Source organism: Pseudophryne corroboree, chromosome 1, assembly GCF_028390025.1.
Source record: "Pseudophryne corroboree isolate aPseCor3 chromosome 1, aPseCor3.hap2, whole genome shotgun sequence".
NCBI lineage: Eukaryota > Metazoa > Chordata > Amphibia > Anura > Myobatrachidae > Pseudophryne > Pseudophryne corroboree.
The window spans coordinates 366511680-366535281 of record NC_086444.1 but is presented as its reverse complement, the minus strand read 5'-3'; the positions used below and the strand labels follow the sequence as shown (position 1 = coordinate 366535281).

General features: G+C 42.7%; 1 protein-coding gene across 1 annotated transcript in view; it reads left to right on the top strand.

Annotated features, from left to right (window-relative positions):
- The window catches only part of GDE1 (glycerophosphodiester phosphodiesterase 1), a 53935-nt gene extending 34438 nt beyond the window's left edge, over positions 1 to 19497 (top strand). The window contains exons 2-6 of the mRNA XM_063913003.1: positions 1902 to 2077; positions 5951 to 6056; positions 14685 to 14777; positions 15026 to 15237; positions 16107 to 19497. Of these exons, the coding sequence (XP_063769073.1) occupies positions 1902 to 2077; positions 5951 to 6056; positions 14685 to 14777; positions 15026 to 15237; positions 16107 to 16254 (735 nt within the window). The 3' untranslated portion in view covers positions 16255 to 19497. The remainder of the gene's footprint in view (positions 1 to 1901; positions 2078 to 5950; positions 6057 to 14684; positions 14778 to 15025; positions 15238 to 16106) is intronic.
- Positions 19498 to 23602: the final 4105 nt, after the last annotated feature.

The window sequence follows — 23602 nt, the reverse complement described above, 5'->3', positions numbered from 1 at the left end:
AGAACTATACTCATTGTTCCGGGTTGGCCAAAAAGAGCTTGGTACCCAGAACTCCAAGAAATGATCTCAGAGGACCCATGGCCTCTGCCGCTCAGACAGGACCTGCTGCAGCAGGGGGCCTGTCTGTTCCAAGACTTACCGCGGCTGCGTTTGACGGCCTGGCGGTTGAACGCCGGATCCTGAAGGAAAAAGGGCATTCCGGAGGAAGTTATCCCTACGCTATTTAAAGCTAGGACAGAAGTGAACGCAAACCATTATCACCGCATATGGCGGAAATATGTTGCGTGCTGTGAGGCCAGGAAGGCCCCAAAGGAGAAATTTCAGCTAGGTCGATTTCTGCACTTCCTACAGTCAGAGGTGACTATGGGCCTAAAATTGGGTTCCATTAAGGTCCAGATTTCGGCTCTATCGATTTTCTTCCAAAATAGAACTGGCTTCACTGCCTGAAGTTCAGACTTTTGTTAAGGGAGTGCTGAATAGTCAGCCCCGTTTGTGCCTCAAGTGGCACCGTGGGATCTCAACGTGGTGTTGGATTTCCTGAAGTCGCATTGGGTTGAGCGACTTAAATCCGTGGAGCTACAATACCTCACGTGGAAAGTGGTCATGCTGTGGGCCTTGGCGTCGGCCAGGCGTGTATCAGAATTGGCGGCTTTGTCATACAAAAGCCCTTATCTGTATTTTATATGGCTAAGGCAGAATTGAGGACTCGTTCCCAATTCCTTCCTAAGGTTGTATCAGTTTTTCATGTGAACCAACCTGTTGTGGTACCTGCGGCTACTTGGGACTTGGAGGATTCCAAGTTACTGGACGTAGTCAGGGCCCTGGAAAGTATATGTTTCCAGGACGGCTGGAGTCAGAAAAACTGACTCGCTATTTATCCTGTATGCACCCAACAAGCTGGGTGCTCCTGCTTCTAAGCAGACTATTGCTCGCTGGATCTGTAGCACGATTCAACTTGCACATGCTGCGGCTGGACTGCCGCACCCTAAATCTGTAAAAGCCCATTCCACGAGGAAAGGGGCTCTTCTTGGGCGGCTGCCCGAGGGGTCTCGGCTTTACAACTTTTGCCGAGCTGTTACTTGGTCGGGTTCAAACACTTTTGCAAGAGTCTACAAGTTTGATACCCTGGCTGAGGAGGACCTAGAGGTTGCTCATTCGGTGCTGCAGAGTCATCCGCACTCTCCCGCCCGTTTGGGAGCTTTGGTATAATCCCCATGGTCCTTACGGAGTTCCCAGCATCCACTTAGGACGTCAGAGAAAATAAGATTTTACTCACCGGTAATTCTATTTCTCGTAGTCCGTAGTGGATGCTGGGCGCCCATCCCAAGTGCGGATTGTCTGCAATACTTGTATATAGTTATTGTTAACTAAAGGGTTATTGTTGAGCCATCTGTTGAGAGGCTCAGTTATATTTCATACTGTTAACTGGGTATAGTATCACGAGTTATACGGTGTGATTGGTGTGGCTGGTATGAGTCTTACCCGGGATTCCAAATCCTTTCCTTATTGTGTCAGCTCTTCCGGGCACAGTATCCTAACTGAGGTCTGGAGGAGGGTCTTAGTGGGAGGAGCCAGTGCACACCAGGTAGTCCTAAAGCTTTCTTTAGTTGTGCCCAGTCTCCTGCGGAGCCGCTAATCCCCATGGTCCTTACGGAGTCCCAGCATCCACTACGGACTACGAGAAATAGATTTACCGGTGAGTAAAATCTTATTTTTTATATAATATATTTAAATTTATCCAAAATTATATGTTCACCTAATTCACTCATTAACCCCCTCCTGTTTTTTATTTTTTATTTTTTTTATTGGGGGGGGGTGAGCGGGGGGTAATGTTCGTTAAATGGTTAAAGTACTTTGACAGCCAGAATTTTCAAACTATAAAATGTGTTGTGATTTTTCAGGCTGCACAGAATGGGGCAACTGCTGTGGAGCTGGATCTGGAGTTCACTAAAGACGGTGTTCCTATTCTCATGCATGATGACACACTGGAAAGGACAACGGATGGTTTTGGCAAACTGAGTGACTTTACCTTTGCTGAAATCAGAAAGCTAAATCCGGCAGCTAAACATCGCCTGAGGTGAGTGGGCAGATGTAATCGCCTTTGCACCCTGGGCGGTGTGTCTGTGTGTCTAAACACATTACATTATTTTTTTTCCTTTTTATTAATTTTTTTAATGATTGCCCGTTTTCCGACGGAGAGTAACAAGAAATCAATTAAATTGTCAAATGTTTATGCACTATTGGCTGCTTCCGCGGTTCGTCCGTCCTATCTTCATATCTGCTGTACATGCAGCCCAATCTGAAGAAGTGACTGACGATCCAATGCATTGGAATATGGCGGGGGAACGGCATATCATGCAGTGTGTATTGGCCGCTGGGTATACAGGTCGTCTAATGTGTAACCAGCTGAAGCTGTTAGCTACCCTCCCCAAGTCAAAGATACTATTGTAGCACTATAGTTAGAATTCTATGGAATCGTGCTTTTGGAAATGGGTAGACACATTTCCATACATTCACAGGTTTCCATACATTCACACGTCCTGAATCTATAAGGGGTTTAGAACATTAACAAGGTTAATGCAGGGGTTTTCCACTCAAATCCTCAGGTACCCTCAACAGGTCATGTTTTCAAGATATGTTTGTGGAAGCAGTTTAGGAATAATTACTTGACCCAGAAAAATAGATGAACTCATAGGTACTTGAAAATTGGAGTTGAAAACTCCTGACCTCCTATATTGTGCACTGACAGGTACAAACCTGCTTCCTGATGAATGGAGCTGCACCCATAAAACCAGTCTAATTGTGGAAAGTAAATTTGTGGAACTGTTGTGGGATTCTGTCGCTGACTAGAAACTGTGACAAAGTCACGTCAGTATCTAATCTCCGGCCCTTTCATGTTTACCTTCTTTATTAATGTAGACTTGTATATTTCTATTTTTTCTCCTAATATCCTGCTTGGTTTAGCCATTTTTGTATTAAAGTAAGGCATGCGTGAAGAGACATGGTACGGTCTATATTATTATTGCTGTTTGTAGTTTATCTAGACATAAACTTTTCCTGTAAAAGTGCAATGAGAACTCCTCTCATAGACACACCAACAGATACAGTATGTGAGCCTATCCCTCTGTATCACAGTATATGCCCACAGATAAATAGCCAGACAGATCTTGTTCTTTCCTTGTATTAAATAAAGTTGTTTTGTTACAAATTCTCTCCAAGACCTACAGATCGATTTCTCTTATTATTTGAACCAGTACAGTGACTTCTGTCTACTCCACATTTTCTAGCATATGCAAGATGATCTAAACATCCTAACTGGATGCTGTAATAGAAGCCACAATAGGTTGCCATATTTTCCTGGACTGTGTAAATCAGTACAGCTTTCATTTGTGACAGTTCAGTGGTAGAATTGTGCTTAGAAATGTTCTACTGTATAGTATTTAAAGTGTGTCTGCAATGTGCAGTAGGTCTCCCACTGGAAGACAAGGCAGAGGCATGATCACCACCAGCGGAAAAGGGAACTTCTGGTTCTGTGGCTTCCCAAGAATGCCCCTCTAAAGGATTGGTCTCCACCACTTGAATATCATTTACATTTCTCTTCCCACAAAATGAAACCATGTATTTGCATTTGGGTACAGCCTAGACCACATTTAGCAAGCTTTGCCTGTCCGTCCGATAATACAGATGAATGCATTCCTAGCAGACCCTGTTTCTTAATAATTGATGTGGATACTTACATTTCACATATACACCCAGGCAATCTGCACAAAAATAAATACAAGAAGACGAAAAACTTTGTTTTGTAGACAGCATTTTTGGTCTTTGTAGTACTTCAGTGGGGATCCGGTCTGAAGATCGACAATCACTAGGTCGACAGGGTTTCTAGGTCGACAGGTCAAAAGGTCGACATGAGTTTTTCACATTTTTTTCTTCTTTTTTTTGAACTTTTTCATACTTAACAATCCACGTGGACTACGATTGAAATGGTGATCTGGTGAGCGAAGCGAGCCATGCGAGGGGACACGGTGCACTAATTGAGGTTCCCGGTCACTCTACGAAGAAAACGACACAAAAAAAACAACAGCCTCATGTCGACCTTTTCACCTGTTGACCTAGCACATGTCGACCTAAAAACCCTGTTGACCTTCCAACCCCGTCGACCTAGTGACTGTCGACCTAGACACTGTCGATCTAATGATCCACACCCATTCAGTGATGCTACTAATTAATACTGCATTTTTCTGCATACTGGTTCATCCTACAAATAAACTGCCTCTGTGTTTAATAAATGGAAATATGCTTTGAAAAATGTGATGAATTGATAGGGTTCATTAACTTAAGGCCCATACACACTAGAAGATATTTTCTATCGATATGAGCAATGATGGTTGTGAACGATCAAATTGTTCAGATCGTTCTAGTGTGTACACAGCAAACAATGAATGATGCGCGCACACGTGGTCGTTGGAAGCAGGTTGTCAATCTTCCATGCATGCAGCTCAATTCCCTCATCCCAGCAGAGCAGATCGTTCGTCGTTCAGATCATTTGTAAAAAAACTCAGTGTGTTCACTTAATCTCGTTTGTCATTGAGTTCAAGGAAAATGGCTCATCTTTCAAGTCTTCTAGTGTGTATGGGCCTTTAGAAGTGACGTATAGGTGATGTGCTGGTGTTTGATCGCCAGCAATGATACCCTTCATCGCCAGTATATTGTGCACTTCACCTTGCATCCCCATCCAGTGTAAGCCGACTGTATATGCGGGATTTCTGCACACTGCACCTCGTGTACACAATGTGTGCTCTTACATCGCAGAAAATTGAACTGACCCTGTGACCCTATAGGTTGCAATTCAATTAGCTGTGAAAAACAGGTGAGGATTTCCTCCTGTAATCAGACACTATGGGACTGATTCTGGCTATTCTGCCACAGTTGTGTCTGCGTTTTTATGTAAATGCTACTGCAAAGTCCTATCATAGTGTACATCTATGGAGGGAATTCAAATGTTTTGTCCGCCAGCAGCCCCTAGATGGCATCCAAGGGAGCTATTTAATTGTAACTCCGTTTGGGTGCAATGGCTGCCGGCATCTGCATTTTAGCTCACATCCCCCGGGGGTGGCGAGCTGAAATGCACCCAGCACATTGGTCGCCTTAAGCTGTTTTACATGGCTAAACCCGACCTTTATGGGTGCAATCAGCACAAAAAAAATAATTGAATTGCACACTGTAATCTCCTGTAACTTTAGATGGGAGTTTGGGCGGGCAAAACCATTGAATACCGCCCAATGTAATCAAATGCACAAGTACTGTGATGCCCACTGTCTGCGTCAGTAGATGCTGAGAAACCACTTGGTGCGTTTCCATCGAAAGTTGCACCAGCCCTATAGCAGTTTCCCTTGTCGGAGTATGGCCTTCTATGTGAGCTGTTCATCGTCTTAGTATATTACCGCTTTCCGTGACACACCCGTAAGATGCAACATCTCCGTAAACCACCCCGTTACCTCCTAGTCACCGTCCGGTAATGCCCCTTATATTTCTGATACTGGTCATCCAAATCGGTACTGTGACTGTGTACATATACAATCGGAATGGTTACACATGGGGCGACTCGGACGCATGCGCAGAAGAAACATTTTCTGTTTGCATGAATACCAGCATATCGATCAAAGTAGAACAATTCCATGTGGTTTATTTGCTAAATAAGTAAGTTAAAGTTTTATGAAATATCGAGGTAAATGGAATAGGGTCCGAGTTGCCGGAGGTCTGGGATTTTGTCCGGAAATGGCCGTTGTTTTTTTTTTAAAGTGATAATCATTTACAATGCAAAATTAGGTTGGTCTTGCCTTATAAATGATTACTGCTTTAAAAATACGGCCATTCTCGGACGAAATCCCGGACCTCCGGCAACTCGGACCGTATCACGTTTACCCCCTCGTGTTTCTTTGTTTTGCAGGCATGTGTATACTGCCGAAAAAGTTCCAACTTTGGTGGAGGCGGTAAAAGAATGTATGCAGCACAATCTAATTATTTACTTTGATGTTAAAGGCCATGCTACCCAGGTAATTGTACGTTCTGACAGTCGGAACCAGCAGAGGTCCTATATGCAGCTCATTACCCAAATCACCGCTCACCAGTTATCCCACACATCGGGCTGCTAGTTCTTCTATACTGAACTAGCGGATACAGTGGTGTGTGATCTGCTGCTCAGTGTGTTTATGGAAGTTACTGGGTGCTGCTTAATTTCTCTTTTCACTAATATACTTTCAGAGGATGCAGGCTTTGGTCCAATACTTAACACAGCATAATGTATACCCAATATCCAACAGTCATACTGTATAACCTGTATATTCTACAGCCACATTTGTTATAACATATCTTACTATTACTTACTGTAAAATCAGTGACCAGCAGCTCACACAACCGTAATAGTACCCTTTACCCTGTCTGATATCTCCCTGTCTTAATATGATCCTTTTACATAAGTACAGCGTTCGCACCAGAAACTCTTTCAAGCTGATATGGCATTATGAAATAGCTGGGTAGGGGCAGACTTGGCACTCAAAGTGATTATAAAGACTCATGAATTAATGTGTGGAGCTCTATGGTGCAGTAGAACGGTGTCTGCCAAACTTCTGCTTAGTCCCTAATTAATTTGAACAGTGAGTCACCAAGTGTACAGGAAATCTTGGAGAGGACGAAGTATTAACGTGGCACCGCTGATCAATCTGTGTTTGCACTTAAAGCAGTGAAAAAATAATGTAGGGAAGTTTTACCATAACTCTTCACTTTTTTTTTTATTCAAGGTCTATATGATCCACTGGGATGACCTTGGGGTATGCTGGTGGAGATCAGGACAGGCACCAAATAGTTAATCTTTTTAGGAGCTCCCAGGATGAACTGGACCCTCTTCCCTCATACCCCGCCCACAGCTCAGGCTCTTCACTTTTATTGTTTGGAGCCAGCAGGAGCTGGTCACTGGGTTAACAGTGGGCTGATCAATCTGTGTTTGCACTTAAAGCAGTGAGAAAGTGCTTTACAGTATGAGGTGTGGAGTGCACGTTTGCACAAGGGTTTGCACAAGAATCTGCCGTTCTGATGCTGTCTCGCAGTGAGTGGGGGGATCTAATGAGTGGTGGAGGGGATTAGATTAGGAGAGAAGTGGTGCTTGCTGCTGAGGCTCCACTGTCTTTTTCAGCGAGTGGTATGCCTGGGATATCATAGGAGCATAAGGGGCCTTGGTACATCAGGTTCAGCCTGTGTATCCTCATGATGTTACGGGCTCCCTAACTGCAGGTTCGTTCTGCTGAAAGGACTAGGGCTGGGGACACACAATTCCAGCTGTGCCGTCTTAATTTGTTTTCAATATTTTAATGCGCCAGAGTGAAACATTTTTTATTTTCCTTATTTATTTATTTTTGCATATTTTACTCTGATTTGTTTTTGGTAAACAATGCCTTATTTATATGAAAAGAAACAAAGATCGTCAGTTTCCAAAAAAAGGGGAGTGATTGCCTTTTTGGAGCACTCTTTTAGATTAAATTATATTACATCGATATGATTAATTATATAAAAACGTAACTTTTAATATTCTCATTAAAATATGAGGGGTATAAATATGTGTCTATCAGGCATACATACATACATACATACATACCAGGTAAGTATCTATATCAAATACCCCAAAAGTTATTTTATAGACATACAGCTGTCTTTGTGGTGAATATTATTAAATGTGAATGTTTTACTAAATCCTGTAACTAAACAAATATTTTCTTAAGTCACACTGCTTGATTGACTTATATTTATTTAATCGGCATAATAATATGCTAATTGGTTCAGCAAAAAGAGGAAAAAATGATCCCATGTTGTAGCTACTGCAGCGTAGGTCCGGCTTCAATATAGCGTTTTCACATAATAAAGCGTGATACATTTTTTATGTGAAAACGCTATATTGAAGCCGGACCTATGCTGCAGTAGCTGCCGGGCATCTGCAAGCCGGGACTCCAGTGTTGCTGTCATGCATACCCAACCCTTCCCAACATACTATGTTGTTAATAAAAGATATTTGAATGCAAAACTGACTCCCGCCCATTTATATTCAACATACAAAATGAATATAGATCCTCTAAATGAATACTAAACCAATGTAATAAGATTCTTTGTACTCTTAATATCTCAAAATTCATATAAAATGCTCTGAATTATCTTTAACACCCTAGATCTATTTGTTAATCAAATCTCTTTCACTCCTGACTTGTGCTACAGACATTCTGTTGGGTGTGATACGTTATACCGGCAGACGGGATGGCGGCTGTCAATATCCGCCAGAATGCCGGCACTGGGGCGAGCGCTAAGAGTCCCCTTGCGGGCTCGCTTCGTTCGCCACAGGATGTATTCCCACTCTATGGGTGTCATGGACACCCACGAGTGGGAGTAGCCCTGTTGTGCCGGGATTCCGTCTGGCAGCATTGTTGGCTGTCAGGATTCCGGCGTCAGTATCCTGACTGCCGAGATCCCTACAGCCGGAATGTTAACTACATCCCATTCCGTTATAGAGAGTGCTTTGTTAGCAGTGGCAGATAGATGGAGGGTACTGATTCGGGGACTTTGTTCCCAAGCCACTCACATGCAGACTTCCTGAAATAGTTTTAATTCTTTTTAACGTAAGTCTTCTTCGTTATTCTGATGATAAAGTACCTCTGCTTCCCACATGTAGCTGTGCAGTAGTCTTTGTCCATAGCAACCAATCTGTTCTGCTTATTTGCTTTACAGCTTAAAACAAAAGCATACGTCTGGTCCTATGGCCAACTCCTCCATTTCTTTAGTTATCAGTAGAAACTGTTTCCTATTGCCCCCTGTTGCTTTCAGCCAATAGGAGACCAGTAGAGCACAAATGTCACCTCCCACTGAGCACATGCTGAGTCTGCATTCGTATAAATCTATGTGTGTCTCCTAAATCTCACTGTAGGCTTATACTCCCATCCATGTTCACAGCCATTTACAGTATGTGTGTAGGTAGTTATTCTGTAGCCATAATGCAGCAATAACTAGTGTTTCTCTGACGTCCTAGTGGATGCTGGGAACTCCGTAAGGACCATGGGGAATAGCGGGCTCCGAAGGAGGCTGGGCACTCTAGAAAGATTTATGACTACCTGGTGTGCACTGGCTCCTCCCACTATGACCCTTCTCCAAGCCTCAGTTAGATCTTGTGCCCGGCCGAGGTTGGATGCACACTAGGGTCTCTCCTGAGCCTCTAGAATGAAAGTATAGAATTAGGTTTTTTATTTTCAGTGAGACCTGCTGGCAACAGGCTCACTGCAGCGAGGTACTAAGGGCAGAAGAAGCGAACTCGCCTGCTTGCAGCCGGATTGGGCTTCTTAGGCTACTGGACACCATTAGCTCCAGAGGGATCGACCGCAGGCCCAGTCCTTGGTGTTCGGTCCCGGAGCCGCGCCGCCGGCCCCCTTACAGAGCCAGAAGCAAGAAGAGGTCCGGAAAAACGGCGGCAGAAGACATCAGTCTTCACCAAGGTAGCGCACAGCACTGCAGCTGTGCGCCATTGCTCCTCATGCACACTTCACACTCCGGTCACTGAGGGTGCAGGGCGCTGGGGGGGGGCGCCCTGAGCTGCAATAAAAACACCTTGGCTGGCAAAAATACCACAATATATAGCCCCAGAGGCTATATATGTGGTAAATACCCCTGCCAGAATCCTGGATAAAGCGGGAGAATAGGCCGCGGAAAAGGGGCGGAGCTATCTCCCTCAGACACACTGGCGCCATTTTCTCTTCACAGTGCAACTGGAAGAAAGCTCCCCAGGCTCTCCCCTGTAGTTTTCAGGCTCAGAGGGTTAAAAAGAGAGGGGGGGCACTAAATTTAGGCGCAATATTGTATATACTATATACAAGCAGCTATGGGGGAAAATTCACTCAGTTATAGTGTTAATCCCCACATTATATAGCGCTCTGGTGTGTGCTGGCATACTCTCTCTCTGTCTCCCCAAAGGGCTTTGTGGGTCCTGTCCTCAGTCAGAGCATTCCCTGTGTGTGTGCGGTGTGTCGGTACAGCTGTGTCGACATGTTTGAGGAGGAGGCTTATATAGTGACGGAGCAGATGCCGATAAATGTGATGACACCAGAGTGGATGGTTAGGTAAAAGGTATTAACCGACAGTGTCAACTCCTTACATAAAAGGGTGGATGACGTAACAGCTGTGGGACAGCCGGCTTCTCAGCCCGTGCCTGCCCAGGCGTCTCAAAGGCCATCAGGGGCTCAAAAACGCCCGCTCATTCAGATGGCAGACACAGATGTCGACACGGATCTGACTCCAGTGTCGACAAGGTTGAGACATATACACAATCCACTAGGAACATCCGTGACTTGATCCCGGCAATAAAAAATGTGTTACACATTTCTGACATTAACCTCTAAAAATGGGTTTTTATGTTGGGGAGAAAAAGCAGGCAGTGTTTTGTTCCCCCATCAGATGAATGAATGAAGTGTGTGAAAAGCGTGGGTTCCCCCTGATAAGAAACTGGTAATTTCTAAAAAGTTACTGATGGCGTACCTTTTCCCGCCAGAGGATAAGTTACGCTGGGAGATATCCCCTAGGGTGGATAAGGCGCTCACACGGTTGTCAAAATAGGTTTGGCACTGCCGTTTTAGGAACGGCCACTTTGAAGGTACCTGTTGATAAAAAACAGGAGGCTATCCTGAAGTCTGTATTTACACACTCAGGTACTAGACTGAAACCTGCAGAGAGTGCTGCTGCAGCGTGGTCGGTGACCCTGTCAAACATACTAGTTTGCTAACATGAGAACATATTAAAGACGTTGTCTTATATATGAGGGATGCACAGAGGGATATTTTGCCGGCTGGCATCCAAAATGAATGTAATGTCCATTCTGTCAGGAGGGTATTAGAGACCTGTCACTGGACAGGTGATGCTGCCCTTAAAAGGCGCATAGAGATTCTGCCTTATAAGGGTGAGGAATTATTTGGGGATGGTCTCTGGGACCTCGTATCCGCAGCAACAGCTGGGAAGAAATATTTTTACCTCAATTTTCCTCACAGACTAAGAAAGCACTGTATTATCAGGTACAGTCCTTTCGGCTTCAGAAAAGCAAGCGGGTCAAAGGCTCTTCCTTTCTGTACAGAGACAAGGGAAGAGGGAAAAAGCTGCACCAGTCAGCCTGTTCCCAGAATCATAATTCTTCTCTCGCTTCCTCTGAGTCCACAGCATGACGCGGGGGCTCCACAGGTGTAGCCAGGTACGGTGGGGGACCGTCTCAAAAATTTCAGCGATCAGTGGGCTCGCTCACAGGTGGATCCCTGTTTCATTCAAGTAGTATGTCAGGGGTACAAGCTGGAATTCGATATGTCTTCCCCCCGCCGTTTCCTCGAATATGCCTTGCCGACAACTCCCTCAGGCAGGGAGGCTGTGCTGGAGGCAATTAATAAGCTGTATTCCCAGCAGGTAATACTTAAGGTGCCCCTACTCCAACAAGGACGGGGTTACTATTCCACACGGTTTTGGGGTACCGAAACCGCATGGTTCGGTGTGACCCTTTTTTATATTTAAAATCCTTGAACACATACATAAAAAATTCAAGTTCAAGATGGAATCGCTCAGGGCGGTTATTGCAAGCCTGGACGAGGGGGATTACATGGTATCCCGGGACATCAAGGATGCTTACCTGCATGTCCCTATTTACTATCCTCGCCAGGAGTACCTCAGATTGTGGTACAGAATTACCATTACCAAGTCCAGACTCTGCCGTTTGGACTGTACATGGCACCGAAAGTGTTACCATGGTAATGGCCGGGATGAGGATACTCCTTCGAAAAGGGGAGTTTTTAATTATCCCGTACTTGGACAATCTCCTTATAAGGGCGAGGTCCAAGGAGCAGTTGCTAGTCGGGGTAGCACTATTTTGGAAAGTGCTACAACAGCACGGTTGGATTCTAAACAGTCCAGAGTCACAGCTGGTTCCTACGACGCATCTACTGTTCCTGGGGATGGTTCTGGACACAGACCAGAAATAAGTGTTTCTCCAGGAGGAGAAAGCCAAGGAGCTGTCATCTCTAGTCAGAGACCTCCTGAAGCCAAAACAGTTATCGGTGCATCATTGCACGCGAGTCCTGGGAAAAATGATAGCTTCCTACGAAGCAATCCCATTCGGCAGGTTCCATGCAAGAACTTTTCAGGGGGACCTGTTAGACAAGTGGTCCGGGTCGCATCTTCAGATGCATTAGGCTGATAACCCTGTCTCCAAGGACCAGGGTATCTCTACTGTAGTGGCTGCAGAGTGCCCATCTTCAAGAGGGCCGCAGGTTCGACATACAGGACTAGGTCCTGGTGACCATGGATGCCAGCCTTTGAGGCTGGGGGGCAGTCACACAGGGAAGAACCTTCCAGGGACTTTGGTCAAGTCAGGTGACTTCCCTACATAAATATTCTGGAACAGAGGGCCATTTACAATGCCCTGAGTCAGGCAAGGCCTCTGCTTCAGTACCAGCCGGTCCTGATCCAATCAGGCAACATCACGGCAGTCGCCCATGTAAACCAACAGGGCGGCACAAGAAGCAGGATGGCGATGGCAGAAGCCACAAGGATTCTCCGATGGGCGGAAAATCATGTGTTAGCACTGTCAGCAGTGTTCATTCCCGGAGTGGACAACTGGGAAGCAGATCTTCTCAGCAGACACGACTTCCACCCGAGAGTGTGGGGACTTCATCCAGAAGTCTTCCAAAGGATTGTACACCATTGGGAAAGGCCACAGGTGGACATGAAGGCGTCCCGCCTCAACAAAAAGCTATAAAAGATATTGCGCCAGGTCAAGGGACCTTCAGGCGATAGCTGTGGACGCTCTGGTAACACCGTGGGTGTACCAGTCGGTTTATGTGTTCCCCCCTCTGCCTCTCGTACCAAAGGTACTGAGAATAATAAGAAGGCGAGGAGTAAGAACGATACTCGTGGTTCCGGATTGGCCAAGAAGAGCTTGGTACCCAGAACTTCAAGAAACTATATATCAGAGGACCCATGGCCTCTGCCGCTCAGACAGGACCTGCTGCAGCAGGGGCCCTGTCTGTTCCAAGACTTACCGCGGCTACGTTTTGATGGCATGGCGGTTGAACGCCGGATCCTAAAGGAAAAGGGCATTCCGGAGGAAGTCATTCCTACGCTGATTCAAGCCAGGAAAGATGTTACTGCAAAACATTATCACCGCATATGGCGGAAATATGTTGCTTGGTGTGAGGCCAAAAAGGCCCCAACAGAGGAATTTCAACTAGGTCGATTTCTGCATTTCCTACAAGCAGGAGTGTCTATGGGCCTAAAATTAGGCTCCATTAAGATACAGATCTCGGCTCTGTCGATTTTCTTCCAGAAAAAAATTAGCTTCAGTACCTGAAGTTCAGACATTGTAAAAGGAGTGCTGCATATTCAGCCCCCAGTTGTGCCTCCAGTGGCACCTTGGGATCTCAACGTGGTGTTGAGTTTCTTAAAATCACATTGGTTTGAACCACTAAAAACCGTGGATCTAAAATATCTCACGTTGAAAGTGGTCATGTTATTGGCCTTGGTTTCGGCCAGGCGTGTATCAGAATTGGCGGCTTTGTCATATAAAAGTCCTTATCTGATTTTCCATATGGATAGGGCAGAATTGAGGACTCGTCCCCAGTTTCTCCTTAAGGTGGTATCAGTTTTTCACTAGAACCAACCTATTGTGGTGCCTGCGGCTGCTAGGGACTTGGAGGATTCCAAGTTACTGGACGTAGTCAGGGCCTTGAAAAATTATGTTTCCAAGACGGCTAGAGTCAGGAAAATTGACTCGCTATTTATCCTGTATGCACCCAACAGGCTGGGTGCTCCTGCTTCTAAGCAGACTATCGCTCGCTGGATCTGTGACACGATTCAGCAGGAGCATTCTGCGGCTGGACTGCCGCATCCTAAATCAGTGAAAGCCCATTCCACAGGGAAGGTGGGCTCATCTTGGGCGGCTGCCCGAGGGGTCTCGGCTTTACAACTTTGCCGAGCTGTTACTTGGTCAGGGGCAAACACGTTTGCAAAATTCTACAAATTTGATACCCTGGCTGAGGAGGACCTTGAGTTCTCTCATTCGGTGCTGCAGAGTCATCCGCACTCTCCCGCCCGTTTGGGAGCTTTGGTATAATCCCCATGGTCCTTACGGAGTTCCCAGCATCCACTAGGACGTCAGAGAAAATAAGATTTTACTCACCGGTAAATCTATTTCTCGTAGTCCGTAGTGGATGCTGGGCGCCCATCCCAAGTGCGGATTGTCTGCAATACTTGTAAATAGTTATTGCTAACTAAAGGGTTATTGTTGAGCCATCTGTTGAGAGGCTCAGTTGTTTTCATACTGTCAAACTGGATATAATATCACGAGTTGTACGGTGTGATTGGTGTGGCTGGTATGAGTCTTACCCGGGATTCAAAATCCTTCCTTATTATGTCAGCTCGTCCGGGCACAGTGTCCTAACTGAGGCTTGGAGGAGGGTCATAGTGGGAGGAGCCAGTGCACACCAGGTAGTCATAAATCTTTCTAGAGTGCCCAGCCTCCTTCGGAGCCCGCTATTCCCCATGGTCCTTTCGGAGTTCCCAGCATCCACTAGGGACTACGAGAAATAGATTTACCGGTGAGTAAAATCTTATTTTTTCTTCCTTAGGCTGTGGAAGCTCTCAGGAAACTGTACGCTGACTTTCCCCGTCTCTACAACAGCAGCATTGTCTGTTCTTTTGAGCCAAGTGTAATTTATAAAGTAAGGAAAAACTGAACTGAATTTTACTTTGTATTCAAATATTGCCATACTTTAAATGACATTTATTCTGCTTCTTAGTGTATAATTCATGTATTGCTGGCATATGCTTAATTCAGACCTTCCCGGCCTTCAGAATGCATTATAGTAAAACTCAGAAAGGTTTCCATAATGCCTCCCGCTGTATGTGTAATTTGTGTGGCACATGAGCTGCTCTCTACATCATCCTAAATTGAAGTTCATGTTTACAGATGAGACAAGCAGACATGAATGTAGTGACGGCTCTGACACACAGACCATGGAGCCTCAGCCACCTGGGGGATGGTGAACCACGTTTTAGCTCCATGATGAAACATTACTTCTACATCTCCATGGATGTCTTGCTGGACTGGTCATTGCACAACGTCCTGTGGCATCTGTGTGGAGTATCTGCCTTTTTGATGCAGAAGAATTATATCTCAAAGTAAGTTCATGTTGCCATTGGAAGAGTCGCTGTACATTACTGGACTGGCTGTGGTAGGGCTGTAGAATCATGGGGACAGATTTCTTACAAGAGCACTAGTAAAATAATGGTTTATATAGTTCCGATGCATGACGTAAGCAAATATACTACATCATTACTTCCAATGCAGCATTTGCATTAAACCCTAACATCTAATTCTGCATTGGATCATGGGAAAGTGGGTACATTTACTGAAATAGGTGATATTAGAAATAGTTTATACAGATTGCCATTAAATAATAGTCCTGTGGACACCAGTAGCTGAGGAGCCAATACTGTCAAAGAAAAAACAATTTGTGTTCCCTAATGCACACTGAGTGAAAAATACTACTACATAATAATCAGATAATACGGAGATCTTAGTTACGTATATCTGCAGATATAGGGTTAAGCCCCCAGGCCGATCGGCAAGGCGTCTCCGTCACTGGGGGTCCCTAATACTAGGTATGGGTGCGGGGTGCAGGACCCCATCACGTCGGCACAGGTCGGCTACCCCAGGTCAGCACACAGGTGAAAATTAATAAGGGTTAATACGAAGCACATAAGTGCTGTATAAGTGAAGTGCGATTAAAATAAAAAATATATACAAAGTGATAGGGAAAATCATAAGTGTTAATAAAGTGTTAGGGTGTGCCGACCTGAAGCCGCCCAGCCATACCGATATAGGGGCCACCGCACCCCACACCCACCCCATAAATAATTACACATATGTCTGGTTCTGAATGCCCCGTGTAAGGCCACATGATAATGGAGCCAATACTGTCATTCAGAAATGAAACGTGCTCTTGCGCATGGAAGACTAGAATGTAATTTGTCTCTCTATTCCACAGAGATTATGTGAACATGTGGAACGAAAGAGGCATTGAAGTTGTGGCTTGGACAGTCAATACCGCCTCTGAGAAGCTTTATAATGAACACATCTGGCACATTAACTATATCACTGACAGCCTTGTGGAAGACTGTGACCCCCATTACTGACATGTCCGCGAGGAAACCATCTCCAACTATGCTTTCAGGGTGCTGGGAATCTAAAGGGTACTAGGAAACGCCTGTCACTTGATTTATTTTGTGAATGATTGGTCTTCTGACTGTATTTTACATAGTGTTTTAATCAGTGTGTGAGTAACATCCTAATAATGCTAACAGGGGAATAAAGGGAATCGAGGCACTTATTAGAAGTCATGCAGTAGAAGCTTTTCCATAGGCCTTTATGGTTCAAAGGTGCTATATTATTGGTTGAGGTATAGGAGATCTACATGCATTAGGTCAATAGGCACTAGGTTTACATGGACAAAAGGTTGAAAGGTCAACATGACAATGGGCGACACACTTTCTTTTCTTTCTGTTCATTTTTGGGGTTAGTGTGGATAGTTTTGGCAATTGTTGAAATGCATCCCCTTGTGGCCTTGCTTCGCTCGCCACACTTTGGGTACTGTGTCTCGCTTCGTTCTCCTCAAGGGTACTGAAGCTTATGATTTGTGACTTCTATAGTCAAGGAAGCAAAAAGTTAAAAAAATTAACACCAAAAAAAAAAAAAAAGTGTCGACCAGTGTCACGTCAACCATATTAAACCTGTCGACCTTTTGAACCAGTCAACCTTCCTCAGTGTCTATATTTCATATGTCAACCTTTTGTCTATGATAACCTTGTGTCTGTCGACCCATATGGGATCGACCTAATGACTATTGACCTAATGTGTGTCAACCAACAGTCCGGGTCCCCTATACTATACATATTCTTTTGTCAGGTCATCATGCGATTGGCTATGTTTAGCAGCCCAATTGCTACTCTGCAATTTTAGAAGCTTCGCTACCTCTGTCTTTAAAGGTAATCTGTCAGATATACAGTGGAAACAGCTATAGATGGGCTGAACCAATCTTCAGGACATTGGAACCTTGTTTGTTTAGAACCAGGTTCCTTGTGATTATTACCTTGCGTATGCTTGGGAGGTAATGCATCCATTTGAGGATCTGTATGTGGAATGGTTTTTCTGTCTTAAGGGGCCTACACTCTGCGCGATATCTTGAAAGATATGAACAAAATCGTTCATATCATTCAGTGTGGATGTGCGTGCCTGCAATCGTTCATTGTTGAAGATCATCGTTGATACATGCCAGTCAATTTGGACGATATAGATGTATGTACTCTCATATCGTCCAAATTGACCATCGATATTGTCCAGTGTGAAGTAAAAAAAAAATGATGTTCAAAACGCCCAGTGTGTAAGCCCCTTTACTTTTTGCTGGAGAGACCAAATATAGAACAGCATCTATTCAGAGCCTGTCTAGAATTCCACAAGTATAGAGAAATTATTTCCCATAGGGCTTAAAAGATCACCCTGTTAAGAGTCCCTTTAAATTGTGATGAACGCAGTGCTGGCAGTGCACCATGTTCATGAGTGGTTACCCTTACTTGTATAGTGGTGATGGCACTGACTCCTTATGTGGATTTCTAATGTAAGCAGCTTGTAAACATTGCTAGTGATGACTTAGTCTCCCTGGCTGGCCATTTGGTGTTGGGTCTTTTTCTCGCTAAGCATAATACAACTACTGTATGGGTAACATGGTGGAAGCTCGTGTGCCATATTCTGTCTCTCTAGACAGAATATTTACATATAACCTGTGTGTTTGCCATAACACTTTGGTGTTTTGAACATACAGATGTGTCCTCTTACATCCTTGCTGCAGTCACGCTAGACAGCTCTTTAAGTCGCACCATACTGTGGCAGGACTCTGTAGCGCAAATTTTTTTTTTTTTTTGGCAGTTTTCATCGCAAAAATGCATCTTAGTTTCAAAAGAACGCACAAGCAGATCCGGTTGATTAAAATGATACGTAGCATGCCTATATTCTGTGTGTAATTGCGGCTGTAATTGCATCTGATAAAGTCACGTTGCAGTGTTTCCAGGAAAACACTTGCATAGCATTTTGTATGCGAATACAATGCAGTCACACACAGAATAAAGGCATGCTGCATATCATTGTAATCGGCAAAAGCTGCTTGTACGTCCCATTGCGTTACATTGCGACTAAGACACATTTTTGCGGGAAAAACGCAAAAAAGGCACATCGCTACAGTCACATGGCATTTGCGCGTTGTGTAACACAACTTGTAGTGCACAGAGCAAAGATGTAAGAGGACACATCTGTAAGTAGAAAGAAAATATCAAACCTCCCCAGTACATAATGTCTTAGGTACAGAATGAAGGCTTAGCAATTATACATGTATCTGGGAGATGTATCCCATTTCATAGTCATTTTAGGATATATGCCAGAGAGTGAATAGAATATACAGTACGTCACAGTTTTGTCTACACATTGAGGTTGAACAATACTTCATTCCTCTCTTCCACCATCAGATTCATCTCATACCAAACATAAACACGTGTCACAGTTAAATGTTCAATTTACTTGTAAAAAGACCCTATTCATATATTATAAGGAATAACATCCCAGGGTGTGAGATGTAAGGAGTCTCTGAGTACATGGACGTGTGCTTTAATATGGAAGTAGAACTCCTCAGACTTCTAATATCCTGTTATACTTGTAATGTATACTACCTCTAGTCATCTGCTAGAATAATCAACATGTACTGTATAATTAAATCAATTCATTAAAATTTTCTCCAAATTAACACAACTGTCATGTTAAAACGTTACCTATGAGCAGATAATACCACTATTTATATATATATATATATATATATATATATATATATATATATATATATATATATATATATATATATATATGCACAAACCGTTCCATCAATGCTGTCTGACAGGCATATTTAATAAAGAAAAAATCTAACTTGTCTTTCAATAGTGTTTCATTATCACTCTTGTGTTACCCTCTATTGCAGTATAATTTTCAACTGTATATGACAAAACCCACTCTATTCAAATATAGTTTATTCTGCTGTTTTTATAGTACTCAAATGTGTATGTACTCAGACATTGTGGGGCTGATGATCCATTTGAAGAACATTTCTTGTGTGTTTAGCTCTGCAATAGGATTGGAAGGAAAAGTAAGAAGAAACTGTATAGTTGACGCACTAGAAAGGATTAATTAATCATAAAATTTAACCTTTATTAAGTATACATTAAAATATATAATTTCATTGACCCAAACTACAGTGAAACATAAGAGTTAAAATCAAACAAACTAACATGTATGTGAAACCTACAAGATAGGAAATGGTGAATAAAGAGATTTAAAAAGCATGTCCTGCGTGTGTTTTATATATATCACTCATAAGATTCTTATATCTATTCAGAAATCACCAATATTTGATCCATTATAGGTATGATTCTGTTTAGATAGTGGCTGTTACAGCAGATGTTGATAGTTAGCACTCTCCCGGCTGATAATTCCAGAGAGTCAATACTATCTCATATATATCTTTATTCACTCCACAGAAATATCCCCTGAGAAATACTCCCAAATATGGGGACTGTGAGTGTCAGTAGATATAAATATATAAATTAAATATGATAGAGAGTTAATTAGATAGTATGTGACACCAATTGTCGCCAATATACTTATATATTGATGTACTTCTAGATCAAGGTCAGCTGAAAAAATGGGTATCAAGGTCTCTGAGATAATCTTGGCACAAGAATATATTATCCCACACTCATTATTGCACACATCGTTATCTGGGCATGTATATGGGGAAAACAGGGATAGATTTTTCTTTACTCAAGGGATATGGCAGTCCCCACTTCGTATGGATTTTTTAAGGGATATGGCAGTCCCAGTTTTGATCTCCAATAATCCACATATATTTCCAACCCAAATAGGTTCTAGATATTACAGTTCAAATTTGCTTAAGGGATATAGGAATCCCCATATCTGTGCCGGTCTTTAAAGGGAATATGGCAATCCCAGATTATAATCTCTAATAACCCACATATGACCTAAATAGGTTCTATGAACTGCAATATGTCACAGTAACTTGAGTTCATTCTCTGTTTCATTCGAAAATGCAAAACTATTATTCAAGGAGGTGGCACTCCTAATCATAATGTACATCAACCCCATATATTGTGTCCTTTTGAATTATATCAATTTCACTGTGTGATTAAACATGCAGTGTAGGATAGTGCCTATACAGAGTGGTATTTTCTATCCACTCAAATATTATATATCATGATTTAGGGATGCATTAGATACCCCCTGGAGACTGATAAAATATATAGTCCCCACAGTTCATATATTATCACAATAATAACTATTTCAGTATTCCATTAATTCATGCAGCTGCCAATAAGTATTGCCTTGTGGTATTGGCTGCAATATAGTATACTAATAACCTCTCTAGTGATTGACTAACAGCCATGGTGATATAAATATTAACACATTTGTTTTTTATTACATCATATATTGGACACACGCAGGCACGCTGTGCCCTACACGCGTGTTTCACTGCACTAACAGGTAGCTTCGTCAGGGAGCAACACGAGCGCCTTCCCTGGACGTGAATAAATCAGATTTGCATAAACCAATCATCACATCGTTCTAAGTCATGTGTGGCCGCCGGCCTATCTCTGTCTCGTAAGTCTTAGCGGGTCACGTGCGGCCGCCGGCCAGTAGGTCGCGGTCACGTGATATTTTCCTCCAATCATGGCCCGCAAGTCTCAGTCAGGAAGTAACATATCTAATATCCACAGGACGGGAATTTCCTTCTCACCGCACCCCGGTATCTGTATACATTGAACAAACTTAACAATTACCGACAGCATCATACTCGTTGATCCTGTTTGCCACGCTATGTTGTCCCCGCATCATTTAATGTATCCATAATCCTATTTGATCAAATAGGTTCTGGTGCCCATATATCTGTTCCACTCAAAATATGGATACATATACAGATCACGGGGTCAGTAAATTGACATCAAGTTCTATCATATATGTGGCCTGGAACCTGTATTCCTCACATCTAAGCTATAACTCCCGTTATAATACCCATCATCAGAAGATAATAAATACGGTGCCATTCTGAATCCACTAAATGTCTCATTATAGCTTTATTGATATCAGCAGGAATTACTTCTCATAAGGGGGAAGAATCTAAATAATAATAAAAAATGAATTAACAAGAAATATTAATAAGAAATATGATAAATATGAAGAATAAATAAAGAGTATATAGTAAGTGGTTGGAGAGCTATCCTGATTGTTTCTATTTATATCGATTCTCATCCCTATTATTACCACTGTCTGTATTGTATATATTAGCTACCCAATTAATCTATTGTCTCTGTAAGTATATCTGAAAATAAAATATCCCGGTAATACTATCAGATAATCTACTACACTCATAAATATCTATTTTCTAACTATGTAGTGTTGAATATAAATTCAATTCTTCCATCCGATGTCAAAATTAAGGTAAGTATCCATACTGTATTCCGTCTATTATGAGTCAAGTAATCCTCTAAGAGGATCATGGTCTGGATAATCTCCAGAATATATCCCATATGGTACCTGTTTCTTTATAATTTCATTTGTTAAGGGACAAGGATAAACTCTACACCTATACACTAGTTCCTGAAATGTGCTACAGAGTGTCAATAATGGGTGCTAAATTTTAATACCTACCCTCACTAAAAAGTGATAAAGTGAGTGAGTACATATGAAGATAATAGTGTAGGCTGAGGCATCAATACATCCCTGCTTTAATAAAATAACAAGATGCTTAGTGTAAAAAGACAAAAAGTGAAGACGCGTGAAAAACAGCAAATGCTGGTGAAACCCAGACTGTTATAAAACCGTGTAAAGAGAAAGTGTAAGTGCAGACTCGTGTATGTATCTATACATATTGGTGAGCAGCACACAAAAAATATTGGTAAAGTTTAGTGACGTATGTGGAAGGAATTTATATAGTGAATAAAGATCGGTGGTTGTCTCTATCATGAGGAAATGATGGTCTAGACTCTAGATATTTACTTCAGCTGAGGGGGGAGTATAGCCATTGGAGAAACGCAGAGAGATGTTAATGATGTTAAATAATATATTTCTCAGAGATATTTAATAGTTACAGGTCAGTGATTATCTCTGTCATTGAAACATATTGGACTAAATATGTACACTTAATTCAGAAAGGGGATATAGCTGTTGGATTCATTCATCCCATGTGGGTAGATGCTGTTTAGTAAAAAGATCATTTTCGTCTCGAATTTTAATAATTCCTGATCCAAATCTCCCCCTCTGATACCAAGCTGTACATGTTTGATACCAAATGCCTTGAGACCTGTCGGATCCCCATTGTGATGATTAAGGAAGTGTCTAGCTACTGGTGACAATGTTTTAAATTTGGCAGCATCTTTCTTGCATTTCGAATATTCCCAATATGTTCTAAGAGTCTGATCTTCAATGGACGTGATGTCTTACCGACGTATTTTTTAGAGCATGGGCATTCAAGGTGGTATACAACACCTATAGAGGTACAGGTAATCATAGTGGATATTTCCCATTTCTTGTTGTACTTGTCAAAAAAGTGTCTAGTAGGAATCATACATTTACAGGCCTTGCAGTTACCGCAAGGGAAAGATCCTTTCTTTACTGATTCAGCTGACCTAGGTTTGGAAAGATGACTATGTACTGCTTTGTCCCGTAGGTTTTTGGACCTCCTCCAGCTAGTTAATGGCTTGTTGGGAAGTATTTTTGCTAGATCTTCATCTGTCTGGAGGATAGACCAGTGTTTATCCAGAATATGATTAATCTCCTTCCAATGTATATTGAAGGTTCCCACATATCTAATGGGTTCTTCCTGTTAAGTTTTAATTTTAGATCTCCAAAGAGAATCTCTTGGATACATTTCAGCCTCTTTGATAGATTTCTTTATCAATCTGTTGCTGTATCCTCTTTTTCTAAAGCGCTCACTTAATTCATTCCGCCTTAGATGAAATGTATCATCATCAGAACAGTTCCTCTTTGTTCTTAGTAATTCCCCTTTGGGGATTCCTCTTATGGTTGCCGGGAGATGAGAACTTGTTGCGTGTAGCAGACTATTAGTAGCTGTTGGTTTTCTGTAGAGGTCCGTCGATATATTACCATCCTCCTCAATGCGGATGGTTATATCCAGAAAGTTAATTGAGCTCTAGCTTGCTTCCAGGGTCAATTTTAGGTTGAGATGGTTTGTGTTCAAGATGTCAATGAATTCATTCAATTCTTTCTTTGGGCCTTCCCACAGTATTAGGATGTCATCAATATACCTTAAATATACCAGTATATTGTTGGTATATTTTTCCAAGGATTCCTGGAAGACCACCTCCCTCTCCCACCACCCCAGGTGGAGGTTGGCGTACGTGGGGGCACAAGCTG